Genomic DNA, 17087 nt, shown 5'->3' on the forward strand with positions numbered 1-17087 from the left:
ACTAAAAAGTAATTTTGACCATTTTTTCAATTTGTTGGGAAAAACTTTTTTCACCACTCACAAAATTACAACGTTTTTTCAAGTGAAATACATATCCAAATATAATTTTAAATTTTAAATATCATTTTTAACTTCATTCTTTATACTATTTTTAAAAAATTATTATATTTCTTATGTCCAAAAACCTACTTAGAGGGTGTTTATTGGCTTTTAAGCACTTTTTTAGTTTTTGAAGTACTTGACAATGATAAAAAGTGCTTAAAAGTACTTACTTGTAGTTAGATATTACCAACTTATAGCTTTAGGCATTTAACTTTTAAGCTACTTTTTAAAAGTTAATACAAACACCCTCTTAGTCCGAAGTTTGTCAAAACTGACCAAATTTTAAATAGTTTAAAATTTTGTAGGCGTGCTGAGACGGAAGAAAAAAAAAGGCATGCTACGAGTGGCTACTTGGTGTCAACCTCCAGCAGTTCCAAAGTCCAAACCATTAACCCATTTGAAGCTACCCGTTTAAACGCGCCATAGAACTAAACCTACACAACCGCCGGTTGCCGCCCATACAAGCCACCTCTTTCTTTCACGTTCTCCCCATTTTCTGTTATATGTGAAATCTGTTCATAAATTTGAGCAGCAGATGCGGAGGTAAAATTTGAAAAGTGAAACATTGGCGGCAACTTTACTAAACTCACCAAAAGTAAGTTATTTTCGTTGCTTTTAAATTTATTAATCAATTTCGAATATTATATGATCTATATTTCTTTTGTATTTTTCGACGGAAAAAAACATTGGTGTTGATGATAACAAATTTGGGGTTCTGGTATGTGTTTATTTGTTGCAAAGTAAGTGCTGAGCTAATAGCTAGCGAAGGGAGTGGGTAGTTGAAGCCACAGGAGCCTATGTGTTAGTTGGAAAAGAAACTCAAACTGAATCATCTCAAATTTCCTATTATCGCTACTCACGCATCCTGTTTGATGGAATTCCCAACGGGTTTCTCTGAAAAAGCTAACTTTTCGAGTACTCTGGGAACAGTTTCAATGAAGTGGTTTGAATTTTTGTGTGGTTATTCATTGTACTGGACTTTTCAGTGAGGGTGCTATCCTTTCTTGTATATTGTTGAGGGTCTTTGTCTGTCTGATCTATTTTTTGGTAAACAAGTGCCTATGGCAATGTTAGTGTTGGGACTTCACTTCTAAACATGTACATGAAAATAGTGAACGTCCGAGATGGACAGAGAGTGTTTGATGAGATGGAGCATGAGAAAGTTGTGACTTTGGACTTCGTTCCTTTCAGGTTATTCGTGCAATGAGCTAGTTGATTTAGCTTTACAACCATATGATGTTAGTTGGAAGAGTTAAGCCTAACGTGTTTACTTTCGCTACACTTCTTGGAGTTTGGCCAATAAACTTGTATTTGAATAAGGAATTCAAGTGCATACTGTGGTCATCAGATGTGCTTTTGAGGTGTATAACATCCCTATTCCCTGGGGAATTATTGATCAGATTGTATTTGAAGTTCGGGATGGTCAAAGAGGCCACAACTGTATTTGGAAGTATGGCAATAGGAATGAAAATGGCCTGGTAAGCGATAGCTGGTCTTGTGACTAACGGGCTTTGTGCTGAAGTACTTAAGTTGTTCCACGTGATGAGACTTGTAGCTTTAAGGTCATGTTACAAAGATTGGGTAATATTTAGACCATAATATTAGAATGTCACTCATGGTTACTTATGTGGGGAAATTGATGATGCCTTTATGTTGTTCTTTACTACAACAACAACATACCCAGTATTATCTCACACCATGGGGTATGGGGAGGGTAGTGTGTACGCAGATCTTACCCCTACCTTGTGAGGATAGAGATGCTGTTTTCAATAGACCCTCGGCTCAGGAAAGCAGAAGCACCACATTAATGAAAATATAGACAAAAAGGGACAGTACCAAAAAGCCATATAAAAGCAGAATAAAAATAACAAGATAGTAAGGTGATCAACGATGAAAGAAAACAACGGTTAGTCATAAAAACCTACTACCAACAGAAAGCGAGATTGCGTGCCAATACTATGTATAGATTTTTTTATTTGTCTCAACTATGCATAGATTTAGCAATGTTGTTTTTTGGATGGACAAAGTTACTCGAGACAAAAAATACTACTCCCTCCGTTTCAATTTAGATGAAATAGTTTGACTCGGCATGGAGTTTAAGAAAAAAAAAAGACTTTTGAAACTTGTGGTCTTAAAAGCTTAAAGGGTAAAAGTTTTGTGGGATCATGACATTTGTGTGGTTATAGAAGCTTCTTATCATGGGTAAAATGAAGAGTTTAAAGTTGAATTATTTCCAAATTTAGAAATGCGTCATTTATTTTGGAACAAACTAAAAAGGAAAGTAGCTCATCTTCTTTCTATCTTCCTAAGCTTTGGTGGACAAAGTTACTAGATACCTATGATGGTGGAAAGTAGCAGGTACCTAGTATAGTCGAGGTGCACAAAAGCGTACCTGGACACCACAATTATCAAAATATGCGGAATAAATTCTGGGCTTAAGTGAGCAACGATCTATTTTGCCAAATGAAAAAAGGGATGGTATTAGACCAAGTGGTTTCACTTATTCAACTATTTTTGCTGCTCATCCCTCTATTTCGTTGTTCCAAGTACATGAAGAAGTCATAAAAACAAGTACCAGGGCTCACCTACAGTAGGAAATGCTTTATCAGACGCGTACATGAAAATAGGAAGTACTGGTGAGGCTGCAAAAGTTTTGATGAGATTGATGAGGACATTATTTCATGGTCTGCTATGTTATCCTGGTTATGCGCAAAGAGGATACACTCAAGGTGCTGTCAGCGTTTTCCGAAAACTAGCCAAAAGTGGGTTCAGGCCAAACGAGTTTACCTTCCATGGCATCAGTGGAGCAAGGAAATCAATATCATGCAAACTCAATAAATCAGGTTGAGTAATGCCTTATGCTGGAGCAGTACCCTGGTGACTATCTGCTCTAAAAGAGGGAACATAGAAAGTGCAAATGAATTTTCAAGAGACAACAAGAAAGAGACTTAGTGTCATGGAACTCAATGCTACCAGGATATGCACAACGTGCTTATGGCAGAAAATCACTAATGATATTTGAGGAATTGCAGAAAGAAATGGACAATACAACATTCATTGGAGTTATTTTGCCTGTACCCATGCAGGACTGCAATGAAGGTCAATATTTTGACATGGTGGCTAACAACTTTTATGTTTCCCCAACAATGGAGATATACTCTTTCATGGTAGATTTGTGTAGGCGAGCTGGTTTGCTGGATTTAGCGATGGCTCTCATCAATGGATGCCGTTTCCTGCTGGTGCAATTGTATGACATACTCTCCTGGCAGCAAGCAAAGTTAACAGCAATGTGGAGTTTGGGAAACTTGCAGCAGAGAATCTCATTTCCCTTCAGCCTCATGACTCAACAACATATGTCCTAGTAACTGTAAACTGGGAAGAGAGCAAAAGTACGAAACTAATGGATGTGGAACAGTTAAAAAAGAAATTGGATGTAGCTGGATTGAGATTAAGAACAAAACACAATCATTCATCGAGCCTGATGTTTCACATATATGCATGAAACGTGAAGAATTAAGTGTTCGATTGAAGGACACAGGATATCAACTGGAAAATTAAGTTCTTCATGATGTGGAAGAACTCTGGATATAAGCCACTTCCACCATTTGTATTGTTTGTTCTCCTTGTTAGGCATACTTTGACCTTACGTGATATGTTTGTAGTTTGAACTTAGGAAACCTGGAACTTTCAACTGTATTGTAACTTGTAAGGTTGAAAGATTCATCGTTTTTTTGATAAGTTATGAGTTAAAAAAAAGATTCGTAACTTTTTCTTTTTGAACTGGTAAAGTAGTGTAAGATTCATAACTTTCTTTTGTTCAGCTGATGATGATATTTATTTAAATACCATGAAAGTTGCAACTTGAGTGAGTTCTAATCTTAGCTCTTGGGAGGAGAAATTTTCGATGAGGGGCTCAATTTGTTTTTCATAAACTAATTACACATCTTTTTATCAGAGCTGATATGAGTGATCCGGCAAGTGAATCAAATGACACACATTCAAGCTCTCAAGAAGCTCAGAAGCCCCAGATTGAGCCTATTCGGATGCCTACTGTGGAGGAAATAAGGGGCCAAGACATTTGGAACAACTGTGCAGTTCGCAGTGTTGTTAGCGGAGTCATGGGTATGTTTTTATACAAGGCATGGTGGATTTGTCTCCTAGTTGAATTATTTTTTGTGTCTTATTGTTGAGTGTTTTTTCTTAATGGATGGAATGCTCAGAATGTCATTCTTGCAATACCTTAGTATAATGGATGACAATAGTACCCCTTATCGAAAACAATGGATGACTATAATTCTATGTTTGATGTCATAATTATGTTACAAGACTCAAGAGGTAATCCAAGAGACACTTTAAACTCCGTCCCGTTGCTATGGCTGATAGTCACCTGTACTCCTTTAGTTGGAATAGAGAATGAGAGAGCCTGATTCTAGCTAGCTTACAGCTTCTGTCAACTGATATTGTTTTTGAATAGAGTCTGTTTTTAGATCCTCTATTTGTGTCCAATTAGATAATATTTTTCTAGTAATTTTCTTAAAATATATCTTCTGTTCATTTATTGACGCATTGTTTTTGTTTCGTAGGAGGGGGGCTTGGGTTGTTCATGGGTCTGTTTCTAGGGGCACTGGATAACCCAATAATGCAAGAGGAAATGACAACGAGGCAACAACTTGTATACCAAGCAAAGCAGATGGGTCGGAGGAGTTGGAGTTCCTGCAAGACTTTTGCTGTTATGGGTTTGGTTTTCTCTGCTGCTGAATGTGTCGTTGAGAAGGTACCTTTGATCCTTAGAGAGGATAACCATATGAAGTTCTCCAGCTCTCATTTTACAAAATCCTCTTAATTTTTTGAACCAAGGAAGCGAATTGGAAGTCATTTTCGCAAATAGAGTCGGATACTTTTCAATTATTCTAAAACTCAAATGTCATAAGTAATTTTTCTCTTGTACTATGTTCATAGGCACGGGCAAAGCATGACATGACAAATACAGCAGTTGCAGGGTGTGTAACAGGAGGCACATTATCAGCTAGAGGTAAGATTTGTTACTTTGACTATGCAAAGCATATACAAAAATAATCTTCAGTAAATATATTTTTATATCTTGCATCCATACTCGATTCATATATTTTTGGTCTTGATATAGTGATATGGATAGTGAGATTCATATAGAGACAACCAGGGGAGTAGTATCATACCAAAAAGAAAGCAAAAGAAGGAATTTCTGGGGCATTGTCATCAGAATGTAACTCATACCATGCAAAAAAGAAAGACGAAATCAAATGTTTAACGGAAACTTTTCCACAAAGAGGTTTCAGCTTCTTAAAGTTAGAGTGCGTTCAAAAATTCTAGATTTTTAAATGATTGGACTGCATTACTTTATCATAAGTCGCATTTAGAAGGCAGATGCGCAAGGTGAGGTGTTCTACTGATCATGTGGCAGGCGTAAGACCCACAAATTTTTAACTTAAAATATTTGTAAAATAAGAATAATATGTGAGGGCTCCACACAAAGCGGCATGTTTTACTTTGATAGTTTGATATGCGACATGCCTTACAATGGGGAACTTACAGAAATGGGGACTCCAGAGCTGTAACATATGTTTTTTTGTGCGAAAAAGAAAATGAAGGATATAGTCATATATTCCTACATTGTCCTGTGGTGATTCAACCATGGCACATGATTTCGGATATCTTTGGACTTAAGTTGGTCTATGCCTGAAACACTGAATGAACTGCTTACCTGCTGGAACATCAAGGGCATCGATAAAAAACTAACGAAAGCATGGCTAACCATACCAGCTTGCATATGTCGGACTGTTTGGAAAGAAAGGACTTTAAGATATTTTGAGAATAGGAAAGAGCTCATTAGCAAGATCAAGTTAACTGTATTCTTTTCCTTTCATTTTGGTGCATACAGGAGTTTAGTGAAGATGCTGATAGAATCATAGAATTTATTAGCTCCATTCAGAATCAAGGGAATGCATTCTTTTGCTTTTTGCTACAATCTTAGTGCTGCTTCATACATTTACCGATTAAGAAAAAAAGAAATACATGTAAAATGTAAATTAAAGTATGTCAACAGTAGAAAATATTAAAATTTGTGCAAAATCCAAATTTTGAGGAGTTTATTGCTGACCATCGCATTCGCCTAATTTGGTTTTAGATAGTAGACTGCATTATAGTGAACCAGATGGGGCAAAGATGGTTGTCAAATTCATCCTATCAGGGTCTAATGGATTTTGACTTTTATGGTAGTGAATACAGAGTTTGCTTGAAGAATTGAGCCTTTCTGTTGGGCTGTATTACTGCTTATCTGTGACTGGTGAAGCATGTATTTCGGCTGTTTGCTATTTGACTTATTTTTTTCCAAATTGACATTGTGGTCTCTCCTTCATTTAGACATTTTTCTTTTGATAACATTGCTAAACCATAAGTCTGGGATTATTATTGTATACTGTTTATATATTCTCCCTTCGAAAATTACACCTGTTCAGGTATTAGGCTGCAAAGCCAGATGGGGAGAATGATTGTTGACAGTTTTATCCTATCTGAGTCTATCTTGTAGCTGAGAAGCACATAACTTCCTTTTTCAACTCTCATGATCTCCATCATAATTAGAATTTCCAAACTAAGGAATTCACTGCAGATCATTGCGTTCTCCTAAGCTAGTTCAGGGAATAGGCTGCAGTATGCTAGCCAGATGGGGGAAAGATTGTTGACAATTTCGTCTGATTCCTAATTGGATCTCCCTGTGTGTGTGTGTTGTGGTTTTTCACTTTTGATGGTAGTGCTGTAGAATAAAGTCTGTTTTGGTCTGGTTATATTACGGCTTATATGTGGCTGATGAAGCAAGTAATTGGACTGTTTGCAAAGACTTGTTATTTCTATCAAGCATCTCTTTTTATTTGAACTACAATCCCATTTTGTTTCAGGTGGACCAAAAGCTGCGTGTGCAGGTTGTGCTGGCTTTGCTACATTTTCAGTTTTGATAGAGAAGTTCTTGGATAGATATCACTAATCCAAGTAGACAATATGGATCATTCCTCAGTCTGTGACAATGGAAGTTACATCAACCTACATATATTTATAATCACATTATTTTTGCCCCCAAAACCACGAGCTTAATTATGCGCCTTCCATGAGGGATGAGCAATGTTGTAAACATTCCACTAACTTTATACGCCAACTTACCCTCTGTGCTCTCCTTGAGTTCTTGCTGGTCCCAGAACTGGGAAAATGTAGCATTTATTTAGACATGTTTGAGACATTTTTGTTTAATAAGGTAGTTAGTTTTATGTCCTGTGGTACCTTTATTATCTCATAATACCAGCTGTTCTTGAGCATACATACAAGAGCTTGTTGCTCTCTTGCTCCAGTTCAAAATAATTAATCTTTTATTTCATGGATTAATCTTATCTTATTGATATCCACTTCTATGGCCTCGACTTCTCACTTTTAATGGAAGAAATTCATTAAAGAAAATTGATATGAAGAAAATATCCGTAAGAATATATTGTGGTCATCTTTGCCTCTATTGAAGCAAATTTTGTCAGGCTTCAGTGATCGTTTTAATAATATATGTCAATGAATAATAGTTATCCAACCATTTTTTGAATATCAATTGCGCGGCGTTATTCCTTATCCTTTTTCTTTTCTAGCTAGATGGACAAATTATGTTTTCACCAATGATATTCAAAAAATGGTTACCATACATCTAGCTAGAAAAGAACACAGTACGAAAAGAACACAGTACTCCTTATACCCATTACGCGAACATGTTTGAAATTTGTACGAACACAGTACTCCTTATACCTACCATACATATGCATTTTTATTTGTTAAAAAAGAAAAATCATTAAACTTAGTATATAGGTGGAGAGGAAAATCTAGCTGAAGTTGCGTAGAATGTCCTTGTAAGGAGAAATCGATTCACCACCTTTAAAAAGGTAATTTTAAACTAATGTCACATTGTCACATCTTCTACTTGGATTATATAATGCAAGTGCAATAGGAAAAGTAACGAGGGGTAGTTTGGTTGGGAACAAGTTATTCCGAAATTATACTGATAGAATTATAATACGGAGATCAAATAATAACAGAATTATTTAATGATTATTTTTAGATTTATTGGTAGATGTTCGGCTCATTGGACTAAAAAATGAGATATACGGGATATAATAAAAAATGTGTTTGGTATATACTAGATAAGTTGGAATAAACTTTTATTTTTAATTTTAACCTTGAAATTTTTTAAAGATTTTGGGGGGAAAGAGCCTTGGAGAAGGGCATATTTGTCATTTTAGTGTTTATAGTAGGATTAACTAATTCCGAAATTGTCGTCCCACTCTCAATGTATGATAGAATAATACACAATTATGGGATTAATTAATCCCGAAATTGCAAATCTCGAATTCAAAAATTCAACCAAACCCGAAATAAAATAGTTTTATATTTAATTTCGTAATTATTATCCCTATATCACTAACCAAACGACCCGTAAGGGTTTAAAAATATGAGACAATTTTACTTTTAGCCACTCGGCTGAAACTTTTGACAATCTCTAGCCCACAAATCTATTATGCAATTTGAAGCCAAAAACTAATTATAATAGCTAGCCAAAAACTTGAAGGTAGGCACAAAATTCCCGCTTCCCCTCCGCCTGTGTCAGTTCAATGAAATATCTAACAAAGCTCCCTGACTTGCAGTTGTTCAAGATGGAGGACGTAAGCATGGGAATGTAGGTTGAAAAATTCAATTGATATAATTGCACTGGTATTAGCATGCATTTATAGTGCATGGGGTAAGGGTAAGAAGGGGAGAAGAGAAAAGGGGTGTGGATATTTGTGGTGCCACGTAATTCGGTTTTGGGCCTCTAAATGCCTAAGTCACGTGGACTTATTGGGCTTTTACAAAAGTAACACAGTAATGTGGTAACATGAGATGACAAGGATAAAGAAGAAGAGTAACTGAGAATTGAGCAAGGAGAGAGTTAGACAAATTTTGCCTGTAAACTTTCTTGAACACTCTATTTTAGATATGATATGGGGTGCTTAGGGGCCCTTTTCCAGCCTATCTGTGGTTGTATAGAGGTACGGACATACATGTGCATAGAGAATATCCATATACATTTTTATATGTGTCCTACATAGCATAGAATCAGAGCTTGAGATTTCCATGCAAGCTTATTCAATTTTGCTTGAAGTTCCTTACCCACCTTCTCTCCTCATAGCTAGTGATTCTTTAATATACAAAATAGACTGTCCAATACAAAAAATATACTAAATAGACTGTCATTATATAAAATATATACAAAATAGACTGTCATTGTACAATTTATATACAATAGAATGTCACTATACAAAATATATATAAAATATACTCTCACTATATAAAAAATATACTAAATAGTCTGTCACTATACAAAATATATATAAAATAGACTGTAACTATACAAAGTTATACTAAATAGGCTGTCACTATACAATTTATATACAATAACCTGTCATTATACAAAATATATACAAAATCGACTGTCACTATACAAAATAAACTGTCACTATATAAAATAGATTGTCACTGTACAATTTATATACTATAGGCTGTCACTGTACAAAAAATTATACTAAATAGACTATCACTATACAAAATATATACAAAATAGACTGTCACTTAAAAAAATATACAAAATAGACATTTCGGGCTATTAGATGTAATATGTTTGGCCGGAAGGATATTTCGTGTCAATAAAAAAAATATGGGCTATTAAAATTTTAAGAGATTACATAGGTCATTTTCTCAAAAAATAAAATAAAATATAGCCTAGTGGAAGCAACAATCTTAATTTCGCGTGGCGCTTTATTAGGTAAAGTGGTTCAATCTTAGACAAACCCAAATATGGTCCGTACATGTGAATATTGTTTTTTCTAAATTAGCAAAAGGCAGGAAAAGGATAATGGTAGGATTATGAATATGATGGAAAATCACTTTGCTATACTTCTTTTTTTAATTTATTTCTTACGTTAATGAAGAAGTGGGAAAAACACAAGTTTACCACAAGCTTGCTATATTCAAATGTTGGCAATGCGATTTTATTTCTTAATTTAATGAAGTGGGAAAAACACAAGTTTAGCACACGCTAATTAAGCTATATTCAAATGTTGGGAATGCACACTTGGGTCACTGCCCCCGTCATTTGGCACCACACAGTGAAAGTGACTTATGTAAAATAATTTGTTTATTTCAGTTAATTATCTTATTAGACTGAAGATATGAGTTTAAAGCGTTCTCCTGCGTATTATTAAAAAGAAAAGAAATGCATTGCCATTTTCTTCTCTCTTTTTTTTCTTCTTTTAATTGTTAAATACTTGCTTTCAATTAGAAAAGGCGATATTCTTGTCTTCTTTTGTTTTTCTGTCATATTTAATTTAACAACTATCGACATCAATGATTCTGCGGTTTATACTTTTAGCTTTGTGCAGGAATATTTAACTCTTAAAGGAGTATTCGGTTTATATAAAAAATTTGTTACATTGTATTTGTCAAAATGAGATTTATGATAATATTTATCACCACCTAATATTTATATATATCTAATTGTATAAACTCATTATAATTAAGTAATTTAATGAACTGATAACATGTCTCGATTAAACCATATAATTAAGTAAGAGAGGTTTATGTGCAACTACACGTACATTTATTGATTTAATGTAAATATCATTAAGCTTTGACCCGGACTTATTTATCTATGATTGCAAAATCCCAAAGCACTCAATCTTTTTCTTTCTTTCTTTTCTTGTTTGAACAGCAATATTTCACGAATTGTAAATTCGATTTAAAATACATACCTAGACAAATCATTTAAAAGACAAGTCAAGTTTTGTTACTCCCTCTATTTGTGGCAAGGTTCGGAGTACGAGATCGTAAATTCAATCATAGATTTTTCAAATTATAAAAATAAAATTTACATGTCCAAAAGCTACCTAAAAAAAATCTTTCTAATGTTTTTGTCTTCCCAAATAATAATGTTATCAAATAAACTGAAAGTAATTCATTTCTCAAGTTAGATTGATCTCTTAAGACCGAAATATAATTAATTAATTAAGATATCATAAGTAGCTAATGAGGTCTCAGGCTCGTAGTTAAGGTTGAAACAAAGAGGTTTTAATTTCTGTTCAACACTAATCTATCGATTAAAATATGTTTGTGTCTCTTTCCATTAATAATATGAGATCAATTCTTTCCTAAACATCTTAATCATTGATAAGCAAACCATAACCTAATGAAAGAATATTCGTGGTTAGTGGTCACTAATGACGGTGATAAGTGCTCTTCTGTATTATAGTGACATGACACACAACATTCTAATTACCACATAGTTTAACCTAAATAACATGGGCAACACTAAAGGAAAATATATATTTAAATGGATTTAAGACTCAAAAAGAAGTTTCTTTTATTTGCAGTGTGGGGTTTGTTAGTGGGAAACAGGTCAGACCTTCACTTAAAGTTCTCCTTTTCACTGTTTCCGACTTATTATATGTTATGTTGCTTATGAGACATTGGTCAAGATTTCTCAATATAGATAAGTTGACTTGCTACGACTCTTTTATATGCAATTGTTTTAAGTATTTATTATTCGTAAAAGAACAATATCCCTAACATATTAAAAATAATTCAAAAATATTTTTTGTTAATTTTTTGGTCCGTAAATATCCCTAACATTTGTTTTGGGACTTAAACTTACCCCTATATCTAAGAGAAGGGCCAACAATACTCCTAACGTATTGAAAATGGTTCAAAAATACCATTCGTTAACCTTTTGGTCCGCAAATGCCCCTAACATTTGTTTTTAGCTCAAACTTACCCTTATATCTAACAAAACTAATTTGGTCAATTTTTTTACTTTAATTTCGCCATGTGGCATTTTCTTAAACCGCCACATATATTATTTGTATTAAATAAACCCACTTGTATCTTTTAAAATACCCAACGACCCTGACTCACTCCTATATATTTGGACGGTCGGCTAAAAATAATTACATTCGCTAGTTAAATATAAAAAAAAATATACATTGATTATATATAAAAATATGTATATTATACATTAATATTTTAATATATATTTTACATGATATTATTTTTAGGAGAAATTATACGGTGTAGCTTTCCCTATTAATTATGATATATAACTCAAATTTATTAAGCAAATCTGATAATGGAACGAAAGTTTTTGCTAATATTTTAGCCCTATCGTTATTTATTAAAACACTATTAGTTCTCATTGAAAAGATCATGTGAAGTCCATTAATGTACTAAGTAGTGAGATTTGTATATAATTAAAGGCTTTAAATAATTTTCTTTCCAACTATTTTTTTGCTTCTACTTTAGAATCATATAAATAGAACATTATCATTTTTATGTTTGCAAATTAAAATTTATATTTGTTAAACTTGTTAAGATCTGCAAAATTTGAAGGGAAAACTACACCATATAATTTCTTCTAAATATAATATCATGTAAAATATATATTAAAATATTAATGCATAATATACATATTTTTATATATAATCAATGTATATTTTTTTTATATATTTAACTAGCGAATGCAATTATTTTTAGTCGACTGTTCAAATATATAGAAGCGGATCAGGGTCGTTGGGTATTTTAAAAGATACAGGTGGGTTTATTTAATATAAATAATATACGTGGCGGGTTAAGAAAATGACACATGGCGAAGTTAAAGTCAAAAAATTGACCAGGTTAGTTTTGTTAGATATATGGGTAAGTTTGAGCCCAAAAACAAACGTTAGAGGTATTTGCGGACCAAAAAGTTAACGGAGGATATTTTTGAGCCATTTTCAATACGTTAGGGGTATTGTTGGCTCTTCTGTTAAATATAGGGGTAAGTTTGAGCCCAAAAACAAACGTCAGGGACATTTGCGGACCAAAAGGTTACAGAGTATATTTTCGAACCATTTTCAATACGTTAGGGGTATTGTTGGCCCTTTTCCGTTTATTATTTATTTGTTTGTTTAATTTGTTATTTTAACTTTTCTTGGCACAATGTCTTTCTGCGGAAGGCAAATGCATTAATGAAGCTTTTTTTTAACGATGGCATGCTAAAGGAAATGCTGGAGTGTTTGTCTTAATTTTTTTATTATATTTGATTTTCGTATCTGAAGTAAGGATAATATGTTTATCATAATTGATTTTATTTTTTACGTAAAGAAAAATATAATTCTTCCCTATTTGGCTAGTCTTTTATCTAGGAGGAAATTTTTTTGACTTCTATATATTAATGATCATTCATTCTCACTTGATAGCATCTACAATGTAGCCATAAGGCGTATGAAAGTTTTATTTAGGGGGAGAATCTGGGAGAAAGTGTTAGCATGTCACTTGTGTGTGCCTCTTTGTGAGATTGTTCTCTCGATATTTGTACTCTCTACACCTGTGAACATAGGTCAATTGACCGAACCATGTTGTGTTGCTTTTGGTATATTTCTTTTTTATTATCTGAGTTATCGTAGTTCAAGGTTTGTTTTGTTAGCTTTCGCATGACACCTGATTATTTCGATCCTCAACGTAAGAAGGAGAAAGAAAAAAGAAGATGCTTTAATACACCTATATTGTTAAATTTTTTATCAAATACCACTTTAATAAATCAAGGCAAATGACAATTTGTATGTACATACTCAGATTTAAATAATTAGATTCGAAATTTAATATTTATATACATTTAATAGATTTTTTTAACATACATATACATGATTTGGGCTAAATATTAAATTTGGAATAAGGGCTCGGGGTTGAAAGGATTTCGACTCCAGTCACCCCAAACCATGCACCAAGACAAGATCTCTAAAACTGTTTTGGCTTTAATATTTTCAAATATAACATGTTACCACATCAAATCATGATTTAACCATAGGAATTCACGAGTCTCGTCAAAACTAAGAATTTAAAGAATTGAGCTAGATTGCGTATTTTGTTGAAATTTCATTCGTTGTCAAAAGTTAATTGAGATGTTTTAGAAAGGGCGAAGATTGTCATTTTATATAAGGTGAAGTAATTACAGCTGTTACCTTCATCATCAGTATTTCAGTATAAAGAAAAGCAGCTATTATTATTATAGGATTAACAAAACAAAAGGACACACCTGGACAAGTGCGTAGATAAATAATGTTTGAGACAAGAAGTTGCCTTCAGCGTAAGTGGAATAGTAATTTGTTAGAAGGAAAAGTTATTTGCATGTGGTTGATGATCAGTTCCATACATGTAAAAGGTTCTGATATTGTTGACGTCCCACTACGAATTTTTGTTAAGGGGTGTCAAAATATATAAAATAAATATTAGAAAATTAAGGGGAGTCAATACTAGTATATATATATAAAATTTATTTTTTTACCTACTTAAACAGTATATTTTTGTGTCATTCGACACCTCTTCGTATAAGGTGGCTTTGCCACTGCATCCCATGTAATGTAATACGGCCCTACATTATGAGTTTCACTTCCTGTGTTTTTGGCACATCTGACTATATATATATATATATATATATATATATATTAGAAGTACATATATGATTTTGTTTATAATTAAAAAATTTCAAGAGTCACAGCAAGGTTCAAAATTTTATGAATAATTAATTCATCCTTCAACTTTTCTTCATTTAACTATTAAGTTTTATCTGCGGTACGGTGCAAACCCATAACTTACTGCTGATCCATGTATTATTTATGCATAAGATAATTTTTATGATTCACAATTTGATAGAGTGATTAGGTAAACTTAAAAGAAGTGGCTTCCGTAAAGAAGGAAAATTCTATTGGAGTATGGAATTAAGAAATGACATTTGATAACATATAACTAAAAAAAATCTTACTTCTCAAACCAAAGCATCCGAAGGACATTCTCCGATCGATACTACTGTAAATATGATTAAGTAGGCGTTTGGACATAAGAATTGTAAAATTCGAAAAAATGGTGAAATTTTTTTTCAAGTGAAAATGATATTTGAAATTTAGAATTGTGTTTGGATATAAATTTCAGTTTGGGTTGTTTTTAAGTTTTGTGAGTGATTTGAGTGAAAATTTTAAAAAACAGCTTTTTGCAGTTTTTCAAATTTTCGAAAATTTTCAAAATGCATCTTCAAGTGAAATTGAAAATTTTATGAACAAACGCTGATTTCGAAAAAAAAAAGTAATTTATTTTTAGAAAAATCTTCCATCAAATTTTATGTCCAAATGGGCCCTAAGTATGTAATAAGTGTTCAGATACGCCATAACTTTCTCTCTTTTTTCACTTTTTCAAATTTATACAAAAAGGTACTTAAAAAATGTTTGGAGTCAAATATTGTTATGTCGAGGAAGAGGCAAACCCGAAAATAAAGAAGATAAAGAACACCAAATTTTAACGTTGAAAACCCTTCAAATCGAAGGTAAAAATTACGGGATCACAAAGATCCAAAAAGTTTCACAATAATAATAAGAGGGTTACAAACGTTTTCCAAATTAGCTACGCAACAAGTGCCAAATACGGAGCAACAATAGCAACAACAAATCAATTAAAGAAAGAGGAGAATCCATAAAAATGAAGCTTATGTTCGAGGCTCGAAATCAGATGCTACAGGCTTCAAATCCGATCTTCACCGTTCAAAGCAAAGATCAAGATGTTACGAACACTCAGTCAAAATTTCAGCTCGATCCAACAGTTAACGAATTGGAAAACTTGATTTGAAGTCGGCTGGTCAGAATTAAAATCTGTAGCAAAACGAATACTTTTCTTCTCTCTTCTCTCTTGACGAAAGCTCTCTCAAAAATCACTCTTATGTGCTTAAGTCTTTCAAAGGCTTGTACCAATGAGCATAGCATAATTCACCAAGGTTGTCCTATTTATAGATAATGAGTGGTGCTTTCTCTTAAAGCAAAACCAACTCTAAATAGGAATAAAAACCGAATCCAATTTCAAATAGGAATGGAAACCAAACGAGAATAGGATTAGGCCAATGAGCCTTTGGCTGGACAACATGGGCATGTGCCCAACAAACTCCCCCTCCAGCTAAGGGGCCAAATGTATCTTCAAGTAGAGGAACTATTGACAGGCTTCATGCCTGCCAATTTTCTGCAAAATTCATGTTTATCTGTAACCACCGACTTTGTCAGCATATCCGAAGGATTTTTATCAGTGTGTATCTTCTCAACCTCAAATAATTTCTCTTCCACATCCATTCTTATCCAATGATACTTTCTATTTATATGTTTGGTCTTAGAATGAAAAGTGGAGTACTTGGTGAGACAGATAACACTCTGATTATCACAAAATAAGATGTACCTTGGCTGCTCAAAGCCAAGATCATTAATAAACTCCTTCATCCATAATAGTTCTTTGGCACCTTCTGTGACAGCAATATATTTGGTTTTTGTGGTGGATTAAGCTATGCACTTCTGTAGTCTAGATCGCCAAGAAACAACTCCCCCTGCAAAAGTGATCAGATAACCGGAAGCGGATCTTGAATTATCAAGATTGCCTCCTAAATCAGAGTGGGTGTAACAAACAAGTTCATGCTTGCCATTGCCAAAGCACAACTTCAAATCTGTAGTACCTTTCAAATACCTTAATATTCATTTTACTGCATCCCAATGTTCTTTTCCATGATTAGAAAGGAATCTACTAACAGTACCAACGACATATGCAATATCTGATCTAGTGCAAACTATAGCATACATCAAGCTACCAACGACAGAAGAGTAAGGAATACGAGACATCTCCTTTTTCTCTTCATCAGTAGATGGACTCTCACTAATACTTAATTTGAAGTATTTAGCAAGAGGAGTACTAACCACTTTTGCATCTGTCATATTGAACCTCTTGAGTACCTTCTCAATGTATTGCTTTTAGGACAAAAATAACTCCTTTCTATCTCTGTATCGTTGGATTTGAATGCCCAAGATTTTATTTGCTGGCCCCAAGTCCTTTATCGC

The 17087-nt window shown here is 33.5% G+C and overlaps 1 protein-coding gene across 1 annotated transcript; it reads left to right on the top strand.

Annotated features, from left to right (window-relative positions):
• The first annotated feature begins 422 nt into the window (after window positions 1-422).
• On the top strand, window positions 423-7402 carry LOC104119627 (mitochondrial import inner membrane translocase subunit TIM22-4). Its single transcript, XM_018778825.3, has 5 exons — window positions 423-697; window positions 4058-4224; window positions 4686-4876; window positions 5062-5134; window positions 7035-7402. Exons 2-5 carry the CDS (start codon window positions 4065-4067, stop codon window positions 7118-7120), a joined length of 510 nt encoding a protein of 169 aa, XP_018634341.1. The 5' UTR covers window positions 423-697; window positions 4058-4064; the 3' UTR covers window positions 7121-7402.
• Window positions 7403-17087: the final 9685 nt, after the last annotated feature.

The sequence above is a fragment of the Nicotiana tomentosiformis genome, chromosome 11 (assembly GCF_000390325.3).
Source record: "Nicotiana tomentosiformis chromosome 11, ASM39032v3, whole genome shotgun sequence".
Lineage (NCBI taxonomy): Eukaryota > Viridiplantae > Streptophyta > Magnoliopsida > Solanales > Solanaceae > Nicotiana > Nicotiana tomentosiformis.

Excerpts from the sequence above, each read along its gene's own strand:
- LOC104119627 (XM_018778825.3), top strand. The coding sequence starts at position 4,065 with ATGAGTGATCCGGCAAGTGAATCAAATGACACACATTCAAGCTCTCAA. Across the intron at positions 4,225-4,685 it reads TGTTGTTAGCGGAGTCATGG|GAGGGGGGCTTGGGTTGTTC; the intron begins GTATGTTTTTAT and ends TTTGTTTCGTAG. Across the intron at positions 4,877-5,061 it reads CTGAATGTGTCGTTGAGAAG|GCACGGGCAAAGCATGACAT; the intron begins GTACCTTTGATC and ends CTATGTTCATAG.